Source organism: Lynx canadensis, chromosome A2 (assembly GCF_007474595.2).
Source record: "Lynx canadensis isolate LIC74 chromosome A2, mLynCan4.pri.v2, whole genome shotgun sequence".
NCBI classification, from domain to species: Eukaryota; Metazoa; Chordata; class Mammalia; order Carnivora; family Felidae; genus Lynx; species Lynx canadensis.
Genome location: NC_044304.2, coordinates 5,418,256 through 5,441,004, shown reverse-complemented (window position 1 = coordinate 5,441,004; position 22,749 = coordinate 5,418,256). Strand labels below are relative to the sequence as shown.

The 22,749-nt window shown below is 56.5% G+C and overlaps 3 protein-coding genes across 3 annotated transcripts; 1 reads left to right on the top strand and 2 right to left on the bottom strand.

Moving 5' to 3' along the window:
- Positions 1–527: 527 nt before the first annotated feature.
- Positions 528–7,876, bottom strand: NDUFA7 (NADH:ubiquinone oxidoreductase subunit A7). Its single transcript, XM_030298693.1, has 4 exons — positions 7,772–7,876; positions 7,289–7,338; positions 4,076–4,225; positions 528–734 (listed from the first exon to the last, which is right to left on the bottom strand). The coding sequence occupies exons 1-4, from the start codon at positions 7,820–7,822 to the stop codon at positions 644–646; spliced, it is 342 nt and encodes a 113-aa protein (XP_030154553.1). The 5' UTR covers positions 7,823–7,876; the 3' UTR covers positions 528–643.
- A 54-nt stretch (positions 7,877–7,930) lies between these two features.
- Positions 7,931–9,076, top strand: RPS28 (ribosomal protein S28). Its single transcript, XM_030298704.1, has 4 exons — positions 7,931–8,030; positions 8,124–8,171; positions 8,657–8,790; positions 8,996–9,076. The coding sequence occupies exons 1-3, from the start codon at positions 7,992–7,994 to the stop codon at positions 8,777–8,779; spliced, it is 210 nt and encodes a 69-aa protein (XP_030154564.1). The 5' UTR covers positions 7,931–7,991; the 3' UTR covers positions 8,780–8,790; positions 8,996–9,076.
- A 128-nt stretch (positions 9,077–9,204) lies between these two features.
- KANK3 (KN motif and ankyrin repeat domains 3) lies at positions 9,205–21,264 on the bottom strand. The gene is made up of 12 exons (XM_030298682.1): positions 21,222–21,264; positions 18,260–18,391; positions 17,865–17,926; positions 15,749–17,038; positions 15,571–15,670; positions 15,204–15,365; positions 15,002–15,086; positions 14,297–14,513; positions 10,808–10,950; positions 10,487–10,687; positions 10,305–10,403; positions 9,205–9,526 (listed from the first exon to the last, which is right to left on the bottom strand). The coding sequence occupies exons 3-12, from the start codon at positions 17,896–17,898 to the stop codon at positions 9,449–9,451; spliced, it is 2,409 nt and encodes an 802-aa protein (XP_030154542.1). The 5' UTR covers positions 17,899–17,926; positions 18,260–18,391; positions 21,222–21,264; the 3' UTR covers positions 9,205–9,448.
- Between the last annotated feature and the right edge of the window lie 1,485 nt (positions 21,265–22,749).

The window sequence follows — 22,749 nt, the reverse complement described above, 5'->3', positions numbered from 1 at the left end:
GGCTGACTCCACCTCCCTCCCCAGGGCCTGTGCAGAAAGGGTTTCTGGCTCGGGGAGGCCTCTCCTTGCCTGCCCCCAGTCAAGCCTTCCTCTGAGTTGCCCGGCTGTTCTCTGCCACCCCAGGAGCTGCAAGGCGGTCAAGGTCAGAAGGGGGCGTGCGGTGGGAGGGTACTGGCCCGTGGCCCCAGAAGCAACTGCTGCGGGAGCTCTTGACGTACTTAATGGCGAGTTTGTGCTCCGTCTCGCTGTCCCTCAGTCGGTGCCCCCCAAACACCCAGAGGCCCTGGGACCCACCCCACTGCTATGTTAGCCAGGCCTTCAGGGAAGGGATGGTGACAACCCTAGATGCCCTGCCCTTGGACCCCGTGTCATCTGACCTGTACCCAGCGACGGCGTGTTACCCCGAAGCTCAAGAACCACCATCCCGCCCCTGCTCCTGGAGTGCTGACAGAGTTCAGAGATTCAGCACCAGCTTCACCGGGAAATCCACGGAAGCCGTGTGTAGCTTCGAAAGTAAAAACAAGTGACACCAGAGAGCAGGGTGTATTTGTCATAAATTAGGTCCCGGTCTCCCCGGAGGGAATACAAGGAGGGGAAGCCCTCAGGTGGCCCTGAGGGCCGGGCCAGGTGCCCCAGGGTGCAGTCACAGGTAAGGCTGGTCCTTGGACAGCTCCCACCTCTTTATGGGAGGAGCCGGCGACACGGCCTTCTTCTCAGTGGCAGCGGCAGGTGAGCTGGAGAGGAAAACGGATTTGGGTTAGGGTCGCATCTCCACAGAGCAGCGCGCTTGGATTTGGGGTAGCTCACACCTGCGCCCAGCAGGAACATGCCTGCCGAGACTGTGGGTCTGAGGCCAGAGTCAGGGTGCTCCAGAGGCCCAAACTCCTTCACTGGGGTCCCCCAAAACGTCAGCCAACCCTTGCTGGGAACTGGCCAGCCCCCTTCCTGCCCAAGCCCCGTGTGAACCCCCCGTCGGCCTGCCCTGGCTCCTGAGCTCAAAGCCAGCCCTGAATAGCTGGGCTCCTTCCCCAGCACCCCTTCCCACCTGCGGCCCCAGGGTGGATGAGCACCCCATTCCGGTTGCCCCCAAACAGGACACTGGTAAAGGGTCAGGCGATCAGGTGCCACATGCCCACTGCTCTTTCCTCCCTCCGGCAGGCACTGCACATGCCCCAGCACAGCGCTAAGACCAGGTCCTGGCCGCAGTCCGATGGGGCTGAGGGTCAAGTGCGATTAAAAAATACCCCATCCAGGGGCGCCTGGGTGGCTCAGTCGGTCGAGCGTCCGACTGCAGCTCAGGTCATGATCTCACGGTCCGTGAGTTCGAGACCCGCTCGGGATCTGTGCTGACGGCTTGGAGCCTGGAGCCTCCTTCGGAGTCTGTGTCTCCCTCTCTCTCTCTGCCCCCCCCCCCCCACACTGTGTCTCTCTCTCTCTCTCTCTCTCCTTCAAAAATAAATAAACATTAAAAAAAAATTTTTATTTTAAAGATACCCCGTCTGCCCCAGAGTGAGCCCTAAGGAGACACTGTGGCAACAACTCCAAGGCAAGTGCCTCCCGACCCAAGCCCCTGGTGCCTAGGACTGGGAGGCTTGCACACACGGTAAGCAAAAAGGGAGAGGAGGCAGGCAGGCAGGCTCTCGTGGATGAGCCTCCCAGGAGCAGGGATTCCAGGGCCGCCCAGCCTCCCAGGAGCCTGAAGGAGGTAGAAGAGGCAGAATCAGCCTCCCTAGGAGATGCAGGCATCCCAGGGGCAGGTGAGGAGGTATGGGGGGAATAGGGTGGTTTGCCACAGTCTGGTGCGGGACTCCGGGGAGTCAGAAGATAATAAGGACCACGACCCAGGCCATTTACTGAGTTCTAACTATACAGCAGGCCCGTCCTGGCCTCATCACCTTCCAGACCTTGTCATACTGCAAGCCCACCATCCCCATTTTACAGATGACGAAAATGAGGCTCAAGAAGGCATGAAGGGTTGGCTTCAGACAACACAGTGAATTGGCTGTAGAGACCAGACAGCACTGAGGGTCTGGGCAAACTGCTTTGAAATCCTGCTTCTGCTACCCACTGGCTGTGTGACTCAGGCAGGTCAACTGGCCTCTCTGTGCCTCAATTTCCTCTTCTGCAACAGGGCCGTCACCGCCTAACTTGTGATTAGTAGGCAGGCAGGGCATTGACTCCATCCTAAAACCTTACAAATGTTAACTATGGAAATTAATCCTCATAATAACTCTGCTACAAATTGAATGTTTTGTTTCTCCCAAATTCATATATTGAAATCCCCGCCTTCGGTGTGATGGCCTTTGGAGGTAGAGCACTTGAGAGGTGACTAGGTCATAAGGGAGGAGCTCTCATGAATGGAGTTAGCACCCTTGTAAGAGACCCTAGACACCCATTACCCCTTCGACCATGTGAGGACATACCAAGAAAATGCCATCTGTGAGCCAGGAAGATACCCTCACCAGACATGGAATCTACAAGCACCTTGATCTCGGACTTCCCAGCCTCCAGAACTATGAGAAACATAAGTTTCTGTTGTTTATAAGCCACCCCACTCTTTGATATTGTCATAGTCACCCGAATGGACTAAAATAAATTCCCTACAGTAGATATTATGGCCCCATTTATTTAAGAGAAGGCGCCTGAGGCCAGGGACAAAACTGAGTTTTAAGGGGCCTGAAATTTACATAATTCTTTAAGAAGGGTATGAAGAAAATATGGTGTGTGTGCATATACGTATACATACACACACACACATATACACAGAGTGGAATACCATTCAGCCATAAAAATGAATGTCTCCATTTGCAACAATATGGATGGACTCTGAGAGTACTCTGCTAAGTGAAATATGTCAGAGAAAGACAAGTACTATAGGATGTCACTTATGTGCAGAATCTAAAAACAAAACAAAAAAATGAAAAAAGATACAGATAAAAAGAACAGATTGGTGGTCACCAGAGGCAGCAGGCAGGTGGGGGGGCGGGGATGAAATGCGTAAAGCAGGGGCACCTGGGTGGCTCAGTGGGTTGAGCGTCCGACTTCAGCTCAGGTCATGATCTCACGGTTCATGGGTTTGAGCCCCGCATCGGGCTCTGTGCTGACAGCTCGGAGCCTGGAGCCTGCCTCAGATTCTGTCTCCCTCTCTCTCTGCCCCTAACCCACTCGCATCCCGTCTCTGTCTCTCTCAAAAAAAAAAAAATTTTTTTTTTAATAAAAAAAGAAATGCATAAAGGGGGTTCAAAAGGTACAAACTTCCCATTATAAAGTAAGTCCCGGGAATGTGATGTACCACATGGTGACTTTAGTTAATAACACTAGATTGCATATTTGAAAGCCGCTAAGAGAGTGGCTCTTAAAAGTTCTCATCACAAGATGGGGCGCCTGGGTGGCACAGTCGGTTAAGCGTCCGACTTCAGCCAGGTCACGATCTCGCAGTCTGTGAGTTCGAGCCCCGCGTCGGGCTCTGGGCTGATGGCTCAGAGCCTGGAGCCTGTTTCCGATTCTGTGTCTCCCTCTCTCTCTGCCCCTCCCCCGTTCATGCTCTGTCTCTCTCTGTCCCAAAAATAAATAAACGTTGAAAAAAAGAAAAAAGAAAAAAAAAAGTTCTCATCACAAGAAAAAAACGTGTAACTACGTGAGGTGACGGATGGTAACCAGACTTACTGTGGCGCTCATTTCAAACGTACACAAGTATCAGATCTTCATGTTGTACCCCTGTGCGCAGATTTCAATTACGCCTCAGTTGTAACAAAATACAAAATTACAAAAACAATATAATGTTATATGCCAATTATGCCTCAATTAAAAAAAAAAAAATACGCAGTTACAAAAACAGTATCTGGGCTTCTCCCAGAGCACCTGAAGGGACCCTGAAGCTTCATGTGTTTTGCAGGAATCACACCCCTGGCTGAGGCCCTACCCCCTTCCCTGGGCTGGGGGGCGGTTCGAAGAGCTCTCCCGTGAAAAGCCCCCGCAGCACAGTTCCTGACATGGTTCACGCTCCATACATGGGCATCTTGAACAGCACAAGCAAGAGGAAGGACTGGTTTCAGGAAAGCGGTGAGGTCCTCACCTCTCTGCAGGCTTGCCCGACGCCAGTACCTTCTGCGAGGACATGACGACTGATGGTGGCACAGCTTCCCGGCGGCCATCGCGAGTGCAGTAGTAGTTGCTGGAGAGCTTGTGGCTGGGGCCCACAGGGAGCTGGGGAGGAGGCTGAGTTCTGAGGGAAAAGAACATCAGCACTGAAGCTAGCAGAAAGTCACTCTTATGGCCCGGTGAGGCTGGCATGGGCCTCAGTCACTGGGCCACAGGCCAGGGGATCCCCCTGGCACACTGTCGTGGATGTATGGCTAAGGAGGATCCAAGGCCCTAAGGCAGGTAGCAACCTCTGCTATAGATGGGAAGGTGCTAGAAGGCAAGTATGCCCCAAATGTGACCGATACAGAGGACATTTTCTGAAGCTTCCCAGGGAAAAGGGCGGCCCAGACTGGACACCCAGACCTCTTCCCACCCCACCATGGCCCAAAGTTTGCATCTGACCTCTCTTCTGCCTGCCGGTGCTCAGGAAACGAAGGGGTCAGGGTCTGAGATCCTAGTGTATAAATGCTTGGGCAATAGCCCCAGACGTAGCTTCTTCTGAAGGTCTTTGTCCCAAAAGCCAGACTACAGAACTCTTAGGTTTCCAGTCATCTCAGGAACTCTCTGGAAAACCCTGCTGGGATCAAGGCTTATTACTCAAAGAGCACCTTGTCCTCTGAGGTCTCCAAATTTCCTGCCACCTCCTGGTAGCCACAGCTACAGCCAAAGCTGGAGTGGGGAGGGACGGGGGGGGGACGGTGGGTGAGTGAATAGAGCTCTGTCCTGGGCTGGGCTAAAACCCGGGGTGAATTTACAAAGAAGCCACATGCCTGAAAAGGAAATGCTAACCTCAAAACAAAAAAGAAGCTTCCCTGGAAAACGCAGCAGAGGAGAAAGGCAGAAAAGATAGGAGAAATCATAAAATCATGGAGTTTTAAAATAACCTGTTTGGTGTTTTGCCAGGACTTAAGTTTTTCTTTTTTTTAAACCTTTTTTGTTGTTGTTGTTTACTTATCTTGAGAGAGAGAGAGACAGAGACAGAGAGGGAAGGAGAAAGCGAACAAGCAGGGGAGGGGCAGAGGGAAGGAGAGAGAGAATCCCAAGCAGGCTCCGTGCTGTCAGTGCAGAGCCTGACTCGGGGCCTGATCTCATGAAGAGTGACATCATGACCTGAGCCAAAATCAAGAGTCACTTAATGGACTGAGCCACATGGGTGCCCCAGGGCTTAAAATTTTCTTTCTTTTTTCTTTTTTTTCTTTTTACATTTATTTATTTGTGAGAGACAGAGAGAAAGAGCACAAGTGGGGGAGGGGCAGAGACACAGAATCGGAAGCAGGATCCAGGCTGAGCTGTCAGCACAGAGCCCAACGCAGGGCTCGAACCCACAAACCACGAGATCATGACCCGAGCTGAAGTCAGACACTCAACCAACTGAGCCACCCAGGTGCCCCAGGACTTAAGATTTTCTTTTTTTTTTTTTTTTTTTTTAAGAATTTTTTTTTTCAACGTTTATTTATTTTTGGGACAGAGAGAGACAGAGTATGAACGGGGGAGGGGCAGAGAGAGAGGGAGACACAGAATCAGAAACAGGCTCCAAGCCATCAGCCCAGAGCCCGACGCTGGGCTCGAACTCACGGACTGCGAGATCGTGACCTGGCTGAAGTCGGACGCTTAACCGACTGCACCACCCAGGCGCCCCTTAAGATTTTCTTAAAACAAGTGATAACCATTGTGTAAAAAAATGAGAGGGGCGCCTGCCTAGGTTTCTCGCCCTCTCTCTGCCCCTCCACTGCTCATGTGCACATTCTCTCTGTCTCAAAAGAGTAAAAATTGAAATTTTTTTTAATGAGAAATAAGAATAAAAAGGAAGTTTACAAATTTAATATTAAAAGCTATATCCTGGGGCAGCTGGCCGTCTGTTGGTAGAGCATAGGGCATGTGACTCTTGATCTCGGGGTTGTGAGTTCGAGCCCCATTTTGGGTGTAGAGATTACTTAAAAATAAAAAAATAAAAAAAAGCAATATCCTGTGTGGCAGTTAGAATTTGCTTCACCCCTGGAGTCCAGACGGCCCCTGGTGGATGTGGCCATCACTTTCCACCACCTAGCAGAAAGGTAAGAACCAGGGCTCAATGGAAAGACCCACATGCATCACTAGGAGGCGCCATTATCCTCAAGAAGTTGGAAAATTTTTAAAACCTTTTCCTCAACTGGCACCAACGACCCTAGATAGAGCAGCAACTCAAAACTTCTGATATTTGGAATCAGTTACAACATGCAGGCATTCACATAAACTTGGTTATTCTAATGCTATTTTTTTTTCCTTTTGTGCTAATCCTCACTGGCTGCCTTACCTTTGCCAGCTCCCCTGACTTCCTATATACTGCTCTCTCTTCCTTTCCTCACTGTGTTCCAGCCACCCTGGCCTCCTTCCTCCTTCTGGCTTTGTCCAGCGTCAACAGGCTTGGCGCATACTGTTCCCTCTGTCAGAATGTTCTTTCAATAATTACCCTTTGGCTCCTTCTCCTTCAGGTAGCTCACACGTCAATCCCAGAAAAAAGACCTTTCCTGACCACCTGACATGAGATTGCCACCCTCCAGCTTATTCTAATTCATTTTGTCATCCATTCATTCATTCATTCATTCAGAGCATTCCAGAATGCTTTTTACCTGTTGCATTTGTTTCCCTACCACCCTTTTCTCTTCCTAGAACTTGAGCTCCACAAAAGGAATGAGAATAATAACTTTTCTTGTTGGTGCTGTTATCTCTGAGAGCGCATCAGGGGCTTGTATATATCAAGTAATTTTTGGACATAAAGGAGTTTGGAATCAAGACACTTCTGGGTTCAAATCTCAGCTGTCATTTTCAAGCTTCTAAGTGACTTTAAGCAAATGACTTATCCTCTCTGAGCCTTAAATCTTTTCATTTGTAGTTTGGGGGTGATAACACTAACTGGCAGGGCCACACTAAAGACCGCACAGCTACACGATCCACTCTGAATTCACGCCCAACCCGACTGTTCCACGAGCAGCCCGCTCGGAGTACAGGTAAGTTAAAATCAAACCTCTGCCTCCACGGACTGCCAGGGACCGGAGGCAGGATTCCGGCCCAGCACTGCAGGGGTCTAAAGGAATACGGATTTTGTTCTTGACGTGAGAATAACAGGACAGAGCCGGTGTACGGGCAGCGAGCGGGGCTTGCTCACCGCTTGGAGATCTCCTGGTAGCGCAGCTGCAACTTCGCCTGCAAGTCTTGCTGTGGGAGGAGAGGAAGGAGGTCAGCTTGCAGGGCACCTCAGGAGAGGAGAGGGCGAGGGAGCAGGGGCATCCCAGGGATGGAGAAGGGAAGGTCGGAGATGAACAGTTTGATACAGGGGTATGAGTCCTGGAGGAGATAAGGAGAGCTAAGGCCTGGGCCACAAGATACAGGGCTAAGAAGGTCTGGGATTAGGCAGACCTCAGGCCTGAATGGGTCGAGGGCTGGGGTGGAGGTGTGTGTGTCGGCCGAAAGAGTTGGGGGTTCTGCGCTGAGACACTGGTTCTAGTCTAGGAGAATCTCAGCACTAAGAGCGTCAGGCACAAGGGTGCAGGAGGAAGGGGACTAGCGGGAGCGGGTCCGAGGAGCACTGAACCCACAGCCCCCCGCCCCGCCCCGCCCCGCCCCACTCGGCCCTTCTCGCCCCGCGCACCCCGGACGCCCAGTTCCGCAGCCGCTGGATGAAGCGGGTAGCGGACGCCATCTTCCGTCTGCGCTGAAGGGCGCCGGTGACGTCTCTACCGTGGGGGCTGCTGGGAAAACCCTCCAGGTCTCGCGAGGGCTGGAGTGGGCGGGGCTACTATGTAGTATAAAGGCTCTTCTCGGAGCACGTGACCCCTCTCCGCCCGCCCGACCGCCGCCGCGCCGCCATCATGGACACGAGTCGTGTGCAGCCCATCAAACTGGCCAGGGTGAGGTGGGGGTCCTGATTTGGGGGCCCGGGGGAAGAAAGATGGGATAGGGGGAAGGGCTAGCCAGGTCTGATTCCAGTTTCTTTCCGCCAGGTCACCAAGGTGCTGGGCAGGACCGGCTCGCAGGGACAGTGCACGCAGGTGAGCGAGCGCGGGTGGGGGCGCCCCGGGCTGAGCCCTGATGATTGCCATGCCGGCTGGACTCTGAGACCAGAAGTCCCTTATATCCCAAGGGCTCCCGGAGCGTCCGAGCCCTCACTAGGGCCTTGCCCACCACGTCTGAGCTCCGTCAACCTCATTCGCCGGGTTCCGACGTTCCTCTTTCTCGGGCCGTCTCAGCGAGCTCTTTGTGGCTCCATGCCCTTCTGAGTGTGCTCCCCGCCCCGAGGAGGACCTGAGCTACAGCTGTCCCTACTATTTTAGTCTCTCGAGAACTTTGTTCTCCACGTCTTGACTTTCTTCGGCTTCTGTCCTGGCTCAGCTCTGCCTGCCAGACGCAGTTCCCTAGTCCTCTAAGTGTCTCCGGGTTGGCCCCAACACGCCCTCTGTATTGAAGTCTGCTGCCTACCACGCGGTGCCCATCCCTGACTTGTCCTAACTCCGCGTCCCTCTGGTGGGCCCCGTAGGTGCGCGTGGAGTTCATGGACGACACGAGCCGCTCCATCATCCGCAACGTGAAAGGCCCTGTGCGTGAGGGCGACGTGCTCACCCTCTTGGAGTCAGAGCGAGAAGCTCGGAGGTTGCGCTGAACTTGTGGCTGGTGAGTGCAGCACTGGGATGGGAAGCAGCAAACCCGTTAGACCCTTGTTGGTAGCAGGAAGGCTTCACCAAATCCACGGGTGAGGGTCTCAGGGTGGGGGGGTGTACAGTGATCTACTGAGATTTGCAAGGCCGGGGCGGGGGGGCAGGGATTTTATCAGCTGCTGGGTACCCCATCAGTATCTAATGTTTGGGTCTGTTTACAGGGTCCAGGCTGTCCGGGTCGACCACTTGTCTCACGGGGATGGATCTGCGATTGTTAATAAAGCGTTTATGTTGTACGTAAATTTGGGTTCTCGTTTGGGCTGTCACTGGACTTCTAAAACTCTCCAGTGGGGGCCTCTCCCTGCGTTTGTTCTCTGAAGACTTGGGGTGTGGGAGCTATGTGCTTGTGTCCCCAAAACAAGACACAAGCTGAGTTAGTAATGTTTTATTCTGTGAGTGGGTGGACTCGGGGGCCTTGTCACTTCTCATTCAGCCCGTCTCATCCTGCTGATCCAAGGTGAGCCCCTCCGGAACACTGACCATCCAAGCCTTTCTTTTGGCCCAGGGCTAGCATCTGGATAGGAAACCCTGGCCCCTGCTGTGCCCCCATGGGCTGGGGTGAAGAAAGGAAAGATCCCCCCTGCACCCAGTCCAGGTCCAGGGTGCCAGGCCGTTCACTGTGGCTGAGGGTCTTCTCTGTGGTCACTGCATTCTCCTTCACCAGGCACAGCCGCGGGGGCGCCAAGGGGTGACTGGTGAGAGATGGGGGAAGGGGTTCGGTCAGTCTCCTGTGGGCAGGACGCTTCCTCATACACAGGGATGCTTAACCTGATGGAGGTCTTGCCCCTCCACACTGTGATCATGCATAAGGAGGAACCCCACCCTTCACAGTGGAGCCAGGTTGTCTGTTTTTGAATTCGCCTCTGCCCTATCTAACCAGGAAGAGGGGCTTGATCTCCGTACCTCCTTCCCCACAGCTCCAATGGGGGGGGGGGCAGCTGATTGCATGAGTTTAATTAAGGACTAAGAAGAGCTTGCCACTTGCCTTTGAAAAAGAATAAGCTTTTCCACTTGGAGGCAAACTGAGCGTTCTACTTCCAGCTCGGCCCTCCCTCCCTGCCGCTGGGCTGCTGGCAAACTCTGGCTTGCAGGGAGCCCGCACCCCCTTCTTCTCCCTGCCTAATGCTAAAGGATCCCTTATTCCTTGGGGACAGCGACAAGAGTCCGCTGACAAAGGAAGGTCTGAGCTAGTTCTGACCACTCTAGCCTGGCCCTAGGTCACTTCCCCTCTGGAGGCCTCAGGCCATCACCCGATGACCTGTAAAGTGGAGGTGTGGCTCTCAGGTATTTGGCAGGTTGAACATCAGATCCCAGCCACGTGCATGAATCCAAACCCAGACTCCCCAATCCTGGCTGCTTCCCCAAGGGAGCAGGAATGGAGGCCTCCTCTCTGAGGCACACTCAGTACCATCTTGGGACCCAGCGTGTAGCTGCGAGGCTTTGTTGCTCAGGGCCAGGGGCCGCACTTACCGGGGAGTCCAGCTGCCCAGAGCTCAGGTGGGCATGCAGCAGGGCAGCTACCTCCTCCTGCTCGGCCTCCAGGGCAATGGCCAGGGCACTGGTGCCCTCCTGAGGAACGACCCGGGTAGTCAGGTCCCTGATCCAATGCACGGGTAGTCTGCCAGCCCCCCGCCAGCCCCATGGTGGCTCACGTTGTCCAGGAGGGCCGGGTCGCAGCCCGGCTGGGCCAACAGCAAGCGGACGGTGTCCAGGCGCCCGTACTCACTGGCGCACATCAGTGCCGTGGCCCCGTCTGCATCCTGTGCGTTCACGTCTGCCCCACAGGCCAGCAGGGCCGCCACCATGTCCTGGCGGCCATGGCTGATAGCCAGCATAAGGGCTGTCTGTCCTGTCTGGGGGGTGGGGAAGAAGGGGACAGGGCTGGGGAGGGTTCTGGAGAAAAGGAGGTCAGAGACAAACCCCAAGTGGAAGTGACCCCCAGACCGGGAGCCAGGAAAGGCACGTCCACACACCTGGCTGGCCTTGGCGTTAACATCGCCCATGTGAAAGAGCCTCTGAACCACAGCCGTGTCCTCTTCTCGCCCCACAGAGGTGAGCGCGGCCAGCATGAGGGCTGAGTAGCCTGCCCGATTCTGGCGGTCGACCTCGCAGACCCCTGGGAGAGGAGGGAGTCCGTCAACCAACAAGCTGACCCCCTCAGCCCAGCCTGGTTTACTCTCCTCCCCTCAGGCCTGCCATCGTGACTGGGTCCTGAATTTACTGTCCCCTTGGCCCCTGAGGCTCCCTCCTCCCCTTCAGGGTTCTGCTCAAATCTCTGCTGGTTTCAAACTGGTTCTGGGACTTGGTTTGGTTTTCTGTTATATCCCCCCAGTACCTAGAACACCTGGCACTTAGTAGGTGCTCAATAAACTTGATGTGCCTATTTTCACGGCTACCGCCCACCAGCTCACCATCACTGCCCCCTTAGAGAACTATGTCGACTGGCCCACCCTGGTGTCTGAATCCACTTGTTTGCATGCAGCAGATCAAGAGAAATTTGGCACAGTCACCCATTTAAGAGCCTCCCATATCTCCCCATTGCTTCTGGAATACAGGCCATCATCCACTATGGCTTCTGAGGCTATTCCCTAACTTCTGTTCCTTGTGGAATCCTTTTCTCCAAGCCTGTGTTAGACTGGCTTCTGTCCCCCCCCCCCCCCCAAAAAGATAGGAACTCCTACCTACCCTGTACCTGTGAATGTGACCTTAGTTAGAAATAGGGTCTTTGAGAATGTGATCAAGTTAAGATGAGTCCTTATGGTAGACCCTAATCCAGTATGACCGGTGTCCTTAGAAGAGAGAGACAAGCAGAAGACCATGTGATGATGAAGAGAAGAGATCATCAGCCACAGGCTGCTAAAGATTGCAGGCAAGCACCAGCAGCTGGGGAAAAAGGCCTGGGACAGATTTGCTTTGAGCTCCTAAGATGGAACCAGGCCTGCCAATCTTGATTTTGGACTTTTGGCCTCCTGAACTACAAAAAAATGAATTTCCGTGTTTTTAAGGCAGCCACGTTGAGCTGCTCTGTTGCAGCAGCCCAGGGAAAGAACACTGCTGCCTACCCTTCAGAGCTGAACACAAACGCTGGCTCTATTTCCTCTGGGATCACCCCATTCCCATCCCGGCCTCTCCTTCCCAGCACCTCTCTGGGGCGTGGTTACTAGAGTGGCTGTTTGATGTGGTTGTCTCCCACCTTTCAGAAGGTTCTATGAGGCCAGGACAGCTCGGGAAGAGGTGCACAGTGAGGGGTAAGAGGGGGTTCCCTAGTTATGGGGCGTACTGTGTAGGTGTTCACTGCTTCCACAAGCTTCTGTGACCCTAGTGGAGTGGGTGGGTGGGGAGGGGCTCATAGAAATAACCAGAGTGGGGTCTCTGGAGGCACCAGGGCACCCTCCCAACTTCCTCTACCCTCTCTATTCCCCTCCCACCTGAGGCCTTCCTAAGCTAAAGGATCCTAGTTCCTTCCTCCCCTAGTTATGTCTTATTGTGGTTTTTATCTAATTACGTCATGTTTTTACTTGATAATCTTGAGTCTATCTCCACTCACCCCCTCCCCACAGCACACGCACTCACACCCATACATTCACAGGAGCTTGCTCATTGATTGAACCAACACCTGAGGGTCTACGGCGTGCCATAATGGAGAGGTAGGGTGAGGTGAAGGAGGACCACGAGAGTTTGAAAGGGGACATAAAGGAGTAAATGACAGAAGGTGAACAAGGAGACTGGGTGAGGACAGTGAAATGAGGGAGCAATGGCCAATGGTCCTGTGAGGGCCAAGGTTGTTAGGGCCAGCCACTGGGGCAACCAAAATGTTGGCGGGTGAGAGCTGAGAAGAGGGGTGCTGGGAGTGAGATTGTGGAGGGGGCGTCGTCTTCAGTGACATCAAGATCTCCGGGTGACCTTACAAGTATAAGGCTGACGTAGGGCAGAGGTCAAGATGAAGGGAGAAGTGGGGTCAAGGAACCAAGAGGCCTGGAGGCAAGAGGAATATTCCATAAGGATGCTGAAACTGGTGTGGATTAGCCTGCAAAGGAGAGCTGGCCTGGGACGAAAATGCGAGTAATGTGACCTCCTAGGAGGGAGAAGCCAGAAGGGGTGGAGAGAGTAGCAGACTGACCAATAAGAGGCTGCAAGGTAGGGTTGAGGGAGAAACAGGGAAAGTTCTAAGTGGAGAGAAGTAGCAAAGATACACAGCCCTGTCCAGGCCCTGCATTCCAGGGAGGTGAGACAGCCCCTACACGGGGAGGACACTGAGGACGGTCCTAGGGGAGGGAAGACCCAGGTTGACATGGGAGCAAGCAGACAGGGGCAGAGAGAATGTCTGGTGTGAAAGGTAGAAGGTATAGGGCAAGGTCTGGGGCATTGGGAGCTGGGGGCGGGGGGGGGGGGTGATGCAAGGAATAAAGAGGGTCCATGAAGCCTTGGGCTTCTTGTGACTGAGCTGTGCCTTCCTTGCCAGCTGCTGAAGCCCCCATCCCCAGCCCCCTTTTAGGCAGGAGATGCCAGGGAATATCGAGAGTATCGAGAGTATCTCGAGTATCGAGAGATACATGATACTCTCGAATCATGTATCATCCCCCCTCCTGAGCTCCAGCTCCCTGTGTAGCTCAGAGCAACTGTGCCCTTCCCCAGGTCACCAAGATCTTCAGGGATGGGACAGATCTGTGTTTGGGTGGGGTGGGAGAGGGGACAGTGGGACCTGCCTTAGCCTGCATTGAGAGTGAGAAGCCTCCAAAGGCAGGACCCAGCAGACACTGGGCCTGAAGGATGGTGCCCAGGAGGGCTCTTGGTGGGCAGTTTGTGTACTGCCCACTGTCCCCTCCGCTCTGAGTCCCATGGGGAGAGCAGCTGTATGTGGGTGGCCCGCCCCCCACCCCAGCACTGTACTGGTGCCTAGTAGGCTCTCAATACAGGTCTTGTGGGTTCAGCAACAACCCAGGAGTGTACATCTCAGCTCCAGAGGGGGAAAGTTGGGGCAGGTAAGGAGCAAGCATGAGCAGGTGATAAAAATGTGTGAACCGGAGCCAATGCGAGACGTGGGGGTGGAGGAGGGCATAGTGGCCGGGCCTGGGTGGGTGCTCAGAGCCCTGACCTGAAGGCCTCCCCTCAAGTCTGGGGAGGCAGGTGGCTGGACAGAGGAGAGGGCCAGGGCTGGAGATTCAGGAACAGAAGGCATGGGGACCACTGACTGGCTGCCTGTGCGCCTGGCACTAAGGTACCCGTGTCATCACAACTACCCGGGGAGGGCCCTGTGGCCTCCCGGTTTCCCAGATGGGGAGGCCGAGGCTGGTGAGACTAAGTGATTCCTCTAGATTTACGTCTAATTCCAGAGCCTGTATCCTGGCACCCCACAGAGTGAAAGGCCACCCGTGCACAGCTCAGAGGATGCAGAGGTCTAAAGGCCCTTGGCAATCCGCCCAGGACACGGGGCTCCTGTGCCCCAGGAGGAAGGCGCTGACCGGTGTCCAGCAGCAAGTTCGAGATGGCCAGGTTCCCATGGGACACGCTGTAGTGCAGGGCTGTGTTCCCGTTGCCATCGGCCAGGTTCACCACGTGGGCCAGCAGCTCGGGTCCCAGGCGCGCCACGGCGCCCAGCACCCCAGCCACGGGCTCCGCCTGAGAGCGCCGCTGGCTGGACACCCGAAACCACTCCTGGGCCACTAGGCGCGCCGCGCCCTGCCGGGACAGGAGGAAAGGCGTCAGAGCCGGTCCAGGTCTTGTGGAGGGGGGCCGGGAATCCGGCCGGGCAGGAAGGGTCGCTGCTTGTCTGAGGGTGTCGGTGGCGCCACACCCCTTTGGAAGAGGGACTACGAGCCAGTGTGGGTCCCAGGCTCAAGGGGGCAGGGATCCTCCCCTCTGGGAAAAGAGCCTGTGGGAGAACCTAGAGTGGAGGAAGGCGGTGAGCGCCTGCCTTTGGGGGGTATGGGAGTGGGGCCAGAGCTTGGGGCGGGCCCTTAGGGGAAACGGAACACTTCAGCGCTGTCCCGGGACGGACATGCCTTTGAGGAGCCGGGGATGGGGAGCAGGGGGGGTCTCGGCGCGAAGGGGTGGAACCTGGGGTCCCCCAACTCCAGGAAACCCCACGCGCTCCCTAAGAGGGCGTCAGGGGAGGCCCCGATGGGGCCCACGACGCCCATCCATGAAGGGCTCTCGTGGGCACTCACGCCGTCGCGGGCGATTCCGCGCGGCCGGCTCAGCTGCCGGTGCAGCGCTGCGCACGCCTCCCTCAAACGCGGGCTCAGCTCGCACCTGTCAAGTAGAGAGAAGCGCTGGAGGGGTCTGGGTCGGGGGGTGGGGAGGCGCGGGGCACAGGAAAGGAAGCAGCCGTCCCCACTGCCCCCACTCCACGTGCCTAACGCCGCTCACCTCCCCTGCGCACCCGGCTGAGGTTCTGCCTCCGGCTCGGGCTCGGGGTCCGGGACTTCCCTGCCGCTGTCGTCCCCGGAGCCGGAGGAACTGCTCTTTGGAGGATCGGCAGCACCGTCCTCGCTGTCGCTGTCGTCGTCCTCGCTGGAAGAGCTCTCATACCTGGGGGCAGGGCGGGAGGCATCCGCTGAGCCTCCCCGGTGGGCTCATTCTGGGGTCCTGCGAGGTGGGAGTGGCTGTCCCCATTTTACGTGTGAGGAAACGGAGGCCTTCCAAGACCACACTGCGAGTGAGGGGGCAGAGCCAGGATTCGAACCCCGGCCTACGTCCCTGCAGATGTCGCCATGGGGAGGGGAAAAGTGCTCACTCTCCGTTGAGGACCCCAACAAACTGCAGGCTCTTGGGTCCGGGGCTGGGTTGGGCGCCAGGTGTAGCATCTCTCCTCTTCATGATGGATTTGAGGGTGCCTGGCGGGGTCAGATGAGGGCACTGAGTCCCAGCCCAGAAGCCGCCAAGCCAGGGCTTAGCTAGGGGCTGGGACTCACCCGCGGGGGCCGCGACTCTGTCCCCATCCGCAGGTCCTGACGGCTTCTCCTGGGTCAGGGGAGGAGCCTCCGCGGGGATCTCGGTCTGTGTGGCCTTCGCGGCACAACCCCACGGGGTCTGGGTGGCTGCATCGCGCGGCTGGGGCCGGGCTGCCGCCTCTTCCTCCTCGGCAGCCTCGCGGGCCTCCTCCAGCTCGCGCAGCCGGGAGCGCAGGAGCTCGCTCACCCCGCGCTGGTGCTCCAGGCTGGCGCGCAGCAGCTCCAACTCGCGCTCGGCGGCGGCGGGCAACCCCAGCAGCGCCTCGGTCACCCACGCGTCCGCCTCGAGGGTCTCGGGGGCCGCCTCCACGCCGGCCTCCCGGGTCTCCGGCACTGCCTGGGCCCTAGCGTCCTGGGTCTCCGGCACGGCCTGGGCGCCAGCCTCCTGCGTCTGCGGCGCCCCGTCGGGTGTCCCGGCCACCGCATCGGGGACCTCGAGCGTGCCCTCACTGCGCCTGGAAGCCGACCCGTCGGGGCCATCGGCCCAGGGGCTGGCCTTGGCGCGAACACCGCGCTCGGAGGTGGCCAAGCGTTCGGTGAGCCGCCGCAGCTGAGCTAGCTTGTCGGGGCGCGCCTCGGCCTCCCCGTCGGGCTCCGGCTGCCCGCGCCCAGCCAGCAGCCGAGCCTTCTCGGCGCGCAGCGCGCGCACCTGCTCCTGCAGCTCCGGCAGCGCGCGCGCCTGTTCCTCGAGCTCGCGCAGGCGCCGCAGAGCCGCGGCCATCTGCTCGCGCACCAGCTGCAGTTGCGCGGGACCGGGAGAAGCGAGGGCGGGGTTGGAGGCGGGGCTGCTGCGGCCCGACCCACGCGGGCTGCGCGGGACGGCGCGGGCGGGGCTGGGCGCGCCCTCGTGCGCCTGCGCGAGCTCCAGCCGCCGGCTCGTCTCCAGAAGCGTGTGCTCGACGCGCGGGTTCCGCACGGGCACGCGCGGCGACAGCGGCTGCAGCAGGAGCCCCGAGGGTGCGCCCGGGGAGAGCGCGCCCGATGCTCCCCCATCGTCACTAGCCAGGGACTCGCTGGACGTCCAGGCGCCTGGGCTGCGCGCGCCTGCGAGGCCAGCCCGGGGTGCTCTGGGGCGGCGCGCAGGCAGCGGGCCCGGGGCGCGGCGGGTGGCGGAGCCGCGCTCCAGCTCCTCCACGTACTTGAGGAAGTCCAGGTCGAGGTGGAAGCCATACGGTGTCTCCACTGAGTAGGGCGAGCTCGGGCTGCGGGCGCCCGCGGTGGGGCCGGGGCCCAGGCGAGGGCCGCCCAGGTCTGCGGGCACGACGGGGTGTGGGGGGCGTCAGGCTGGGGGGAGGGGGACGACCCGGGACAGACTGGACAGATGCATCCCCCACCGCCCGCGACAGTCCACGGCTCTGCCTGCACCAGACCCTGCACACCTGCCACTGCGCACGCGCGTGCCCGAGGATCAAATGCCTATCTGCACCAAATAGTCATGCGATCCCACCCTTAGTGAGCACCTACTATGTGACAAGCATTATTCTAGGCGCTGAGGACACATCAGTGAACAAGACGCACAAACATCCCTGCTTTCTTGTAGTAAATAAACATCATTCCAACGGTGCTTGCTTAGGGCAATAATAATAACAACAACAAGGTGAAATGGAGAATAACTGTGGGAGGCGTGACTTTGGCTCCAGTTATCAGGACAGGTTTCCTGCGGAAGGGACTTAAAAGTTGAGCCCTGAAATATGAGGAAGCAGCTGGGGACAGAAGGTTCCTAAAAGAAAACAGCCCAAGCAAAGGCCCTGGGATATAGCGAGCAGGGTGGGGTAACATCAAGGCTGAGGTGAGGGTGTCCCGCACAGAGTTAAAAAAGGGAGAAGGAAAGGAGTAGGAGAGGTGGGTTGGGGCCCAATCGTGGGGGGCTTCCTGGGCCACCATGAGGAATTGGGATTATATGAGACATGCGATAGGGCACGCCACAGGCAGGTTTTAAGCAGGGCCATGACATTATCCAGTGGACGGTTAGCAAGGGCTCTCTGGCTACATATGGAGAGAACCACAGGGCTGTGTCTACATAGGGGCGTCAACTATCAGTCTGTCCACACACATGTATCCCACTGTGCACACTCACCAGGCAGGTTCTGATTCAGGGCAAACTTGGCCATGTTTTCTGGAGTAGCTGTCAGACACACCCTGAAAAATGTCCCCAGAAGGGGTGAGGATGGGGCCAGCCCCATCCCTCCGGCTGTACTTCTGGAGTCAGCCTCCATGCTAAGTTAGAGTAAATAGACCCAAGAGCTCCTTCCCCCCGCCCCCGCCACCCTCCCCAACACATATGTCCTGTCCTCTCTGCTCCCTCAAGAAGCCTTGAAACTTTGGGATGAATGAATGCGGGGATCCCCAGGTGCAGTCCTCAGCTGGCTGGACAGGAAGAGGCAAGCAGGGCATCAAAAGGAGAAGAGAGGAGAGTGATGAGAAAACAAGAGGAGCTGGGAATGGGGGCAGGGGAGGGTCAGTCATTCCGACCTGCTGAGTTTCGTCAGTCCCCCAGGCAAAATTGGAAACGATGCTCAAAAGGATGTGCTGTGAACCTTCAGAAGGGGAAGGCGAGAGTTGGAAGCCCTTCATGGGCTCATTAAAAATTCATCTGGTCAGATTCTGCGTATGGAAAAAAAAAAAAACACAACAGGGCTGTTTGAATTCTTTTTTCCTTAGAGGAATGCAAACAAGATATAATTGCGCATCTGAGTGTTTACCAAGTTGCTTGTGAGACTCTTGTAGGAATGATGGAGAGCTGAGGTCTAGCTGCACCAAGGATGCAAATCAATGGCTATCTATCTCCCTAGGATGTCTCTAGGAGTGTCACAGGATTCTGCCCTTGGCTTGGGGGAGCTTGTAATGGAACCACAAGCACCCAGGTTGTCAGAGCTGTGGCTAGACATGGGGCTGGGGGCACTCTTCAGATAACATGATGGAGGCTTTAAAAAACTGAGGGAGGGGCGCCTGGGTGGCTCAGCCGGTTAAGCATCCGACTTTGGCTCAGGTCATGATCTCTCGTGTTCGTGAATTCGAGCCCCGAGTAGGACTCTGTGCTGATGGCTCAGAGCCTGGAGCCTGCTTTGGATTCTGTGTCTCCCCTCTCTCTCTGCCCCTTACCTGCTTGCACTCAGACTGTCTTTCTCTCTCTCTCTCTCTCAAAAATAAATAAATATAGGGGAGCCTGGGTGGCTCAGTCGGTTAAGCATCCGACTTCAGCTGAGGTCACGATCTCACGGTCCGTGGGTTCGAGCCCCGCATCAGGCTCTGGGCTGATGGATCAGAGCCCGGAGCCTGCTTCCGATTCTGTGTCTCCCTCTCTCTCTGCCCCTCCCCCGTTCATGCTCTGTCTCTCTCTGTCCCAAAAATAAATACACGTTAAAAAAAAGTTAAAAAAAATAAATAAACATAAAAAATGTTGTCATCATTCACATTTAACACATATGTGTCATCATTCACATTTTCCAGATGGGGAAACTGAGGCACAGGGCAACTAGATCAACCGCCTATGGGAAATGCCCCTAGACTGTGCTCCGCCCATCTCCTGGGGACCCCTTGCCGGTCCAGCCTCCACCACCAGATGCCTGCCTGGCATCTGTCCTCTCCCTGACACAGTGCCCAATGTGCCAACCCCCTGGGAACCTTTCCTATCACCCCTTCCAGCCTCTTGCATTCCTGAGCCATGGCCCATCAGCCATGGAGTAGCCCCCGCTCCACTGCCGAGGGGACCCTGCCACTCCCTACCTCTGTCCAGCCTGGGTCCCTGAAACCTCCCTCGCCCCACCCTAAGGCAGGTGTGGGGGGGGGCCCTTCTGGTCCCAAAGCAGCTGCTTCCTGTCCCCTCACACTGGTTGAGAGGGGCGGGCCAGCGGGGGCAGCCGGTGATCACAGAGGACAGCCAGTGCCTCTCACAACTTGTTTTCAGGAAACTGTCAGGGAAGAGTTGTGTGGTGGAAAAAAACCTAGGCCAGAGCTCAGGGGTCCGGGCCTGCCTCGCACCGCTGGCAGTGTGACTCAGTGGGGTCAGCCTCCTCCTCCAGTGACCTGCTCACACCCAACTAGGAGGCCCTGAGAACTCAAAAAACAGCTGTGGGCCATCCCTAAGACGCAAATCAGCTGGAGTCGCCAGGCCCAGAAGCTGGGCTGAGAAAGCAGTGCTCCAGGAACGGTGAATAATAATAATAATAATAATAATAATAATAATAATAATAATACTTTTGCCATTCATGCTGGGCCAGCTCTATTATATGCAATTCATGGGTATTAACTTAAAAAAAAAAAGTCCTAGCTAAACCCTCCCAGGTAGGTTTTCTTATCACTACCCTTTCCCCTATTGTCCGGGTGGAGACGCTGAGACACAGGGATATGAAGTGACCCATCCAAGGGCACACACGAGGCAGGATTTTAACCCAGGCAATTTTGCCAGTGTTTCTGCATTGGCCACCCACTTGATGGCCTTCTAGAGACAGCCCTGCCCTCCAGGGCAGGCGCAGAGAGCCCGAGGGGGGTCATCCCTCCCACCCTGCATCCCTGCCTATACCTGCGCGTTTCCCTGCTGGGGAAGCAGGCCCACACTTGGGCGGCGTGGGGGCGCGGCGGCCCTGCCCTCTTCTCCGCTCCCTGCCCGAGTTGTCAGCTAGATCGGATCCTCTGCCTGAGACCCCCTCATTAGGCCGTCAGAGCCGACGCCACACGCCCCCACTCCCGCCCCAAGGACTATTTCGGGACTCCGGGTTGTGATCAGGAAACCTGAGCGGTGGGGACTCGGCGGGCAGTGTGGATCCCGGTCCTGGGGAGAGGACGTCTCCCCGGCTTGAGGCCGCGAATGGTGGCACCCCCTTATGTTGGGGCGGGACGCTCAGAGCCCCGAGGAGGGGTTGGAGGCTGATGATGGTGGGAGGGGGAGGTACTCGGGTACATCGCGCGCCCCCCCCCAACACACACACTTATACACACCCCACGACGGCCTCATAGAGACAGAGCGGTTTCCTACAGGAAACCCCGCCGGGCGGTTCCATCCGCTACCCATTGTCTGCCGGCCCGGAGGCCGTCCGTTCCTCCCCCCAACACCGTTTCCGTATCACCCCCCGCCCCCCGCCCCCACACACACCCAGGTCCACCGTGAGGGGCTGAACCCGTGTCCCCAAGCTCTCCAGGAGCGACGCTGGGAAAGTCCCGGAGTCTGTTGGGGCGCTAGGTGGCGAACAAGCCCCCCACTGGGCTCCTGAAGGGCGGGAGGAGGGCGATCTCACGAAGCCAGAGCCCCCAGCTCTGCTCGCTGCCCACCTGGGGCTCCGGGTGTCGGGTGGGGTCCCAGCCCGAGGACACGCAGCCCGCCCCATCGCGGGGCGCTGAGCCCGCAGAGGGGCGGGAAGCTCAGTACCCCTTCCCGGTACGTCCCCTAGTGCCCCCCAGAACCCCCGCCGGTGGCCCCGAAAATTTGGTGCTTTACCTGAAGCAGCAGCCCCCGCCGCGCCCGCACCCGAACCCGCCCCCTCGGAGCCCGGGGACGGATTATCAAGGCCCGGTCCCTAACTGATGGCCGCTCTAGCCAACCAGCGCCCGAAGCTCTCCGAGCTGTCCAATGGTGAGACGGGGTGGGCGGTGCTGGTCCGGCCCGAGTGGGGGGCGGGGCTGGGGGCGGGGCCTAAGTGACTGTCCCTGGGCCCGGGAGGCGGGGAGGAGTAGGTAGGGGGCGGGGCGGAGGGGACAACCAAGTCCCGCCCAGGGCAGGGCTAAGGAGTTTGGATTTGATCCGCAGGGCAATAGGGAGCCATGGGAAGACAACGGGAGACTAACCCAATGGGATTTGTGTGTTTGGAAGATCCTTTGGGCGGAAGCTAGAAGGACTGATGCTCATGTCCCAGTGTCTTGGAGAGGTACCAAGACCCTGGATCTTTCCTACCACAGGGTCTTTGCACAAGCTGTTCCATCTGCCTGCACTGTTCTTCCCTAAACACGTTCACATAGGCACCTTCTCCTATGTTGGAGGCTCGACCCGTGTGTTCCCACGCCCTAAAGCCCTAATGGGGTCCCTCTCCAGTCTCTGTCTTTCCCATTGCTCTCTTTTATTAAACTTGGTAGCTACTTTCACTATCTGAAACAAGAAGAATTTATTTGTTTACTTATTTGTCATCTGTCTTCCCCACTAAAGTGGAAGCATCATAAAACAGGGGACTGATTGATTTTGGTCACTGCTTCATCCAGTGTTCCTGGCATATAGTAGATGCTTAATAAATGTTTATTGAAAGATTTTTTTTTATTTTTTTAACGTTTATTTATTTTTAAGAAAGAGCGCGCGAGCAGGGAAGGGGCAGAGAGAGGGAGACAGGATCTGAAGCAGGCTCCAGGCTCTGAGCTGTCAGCACAGCTGACAGGGGCTCGACCCTGCAAACCGCAGAATCATGACCTGAGCCGAAATCCGACACTTCACTGACTGAGCTACCGAGGTGCCTCTAAAGTTGTTTTTTTTTTTTTTTTTTTTTTTTTTTTTTTTTTTTAAGTAGGGGCACCTGGGTGGCTCAGTTGGTTAAACATCAGACTTTGGCTCAGGTCATGATCTCATGCTTCGTGAGTTCAAGCTCTGCTTTGGGGAGCCCTGCTTTCTCTCTTTCTCTCTCTCTCTCTCTCTCCCTCTCTGCCCCTCATGGGATTCTCTCTGTCCCTTGCTCACTTGTACCCTCTCTCTCTCTCTAATAAATAAAAAAAATAAAATAGAATATTTTAAAGGAGGCTCCATGCCCAATGTGGGGCTCGAACTCACCCTGAAATCAAGAGTTGCATGCTCTACCAACTGAGTCAACTGGATGCCCCTGTTGAATGATTTTAAATTACATTTGATTCTTTAACGCATTTCCCGATTAATTTAGCATTTATTGAGCACCTAATATATACCAGGCACTGTGCAGGTCCCTGAGGGGGTCACGATTCCTGCCATCCTGGGCCACAAAGCTGACAGGCAGAGATAGACTTTCAAGGCA

Excerpts from the sequence above, each read along its gene's own strand:
- NDUFA7 (XM_030298693.1), bottom strand. The coding sequence starts at position 7,822 with ATGGCGTCCGCTACCCGCTTCATCCAGCGGCTGCGGAACTGGGCGTCC. Across the intron at positions 7,339-7,771 it reads TGCGGAACTGGGCGTCCGGG|CAAGACTTGCAGGCGAAGTT; the intron begins GTGCGCGGGGCG and ends CTCCTCCCACAG. Across the intron at positions 735-4,075 it reads TCGGGCAAGCCTGCAGAGAG|CTCACCTGCCGCTGCCACTG; the intron begins GTGAGGACCTCA and ends TTTCCTCTCCAG.
- RPS28 (XM_030298704.1), top strand. The coding sequence starts at position 7,992 with ATGGACACGAGTCGTGTGCAGCCCATCAAACTGGCCAGG. Across the intron at positions 8,031-8,123 it reads AGCCCATCAAACTGGCCAGG|GTCACCAAGGTGCTGGGCAG; the intron begins GTGAGGTGGGGG and ends TCTTTCCGCCAG. Across the intron at positions 8,172-8,656 it reads CGCAGGGACAGTGCACGCAG|GTGCGCGTGGAGTTCATGGA; the intron begins GTGAGCGAGCGC and ends TGGGCCCCGTAG.
- KANK3 (XM_030298682.1), bottom strand. The coding sequence starts at position 17,898 with ATGGCCAAGTTTGCCCTGAATCAGAACCTGCCTG. Across the intron at positions 15,671-15,748 it reads CAGAGTCGCGGCCCCCGCGG|GCACCCTCAAATCCATCATG; the intron begins GTGAGTCCCAGC and ends TGACCCCGCCAG. Across the intron at positions 10,404-10,486 it reads ACCCGGCCCTCCTGGACAAC|GAGGGCACCAGTGCCCTGGC; the intron begins GTGAGCCACCAT and ends GTCGTTCCTCAG.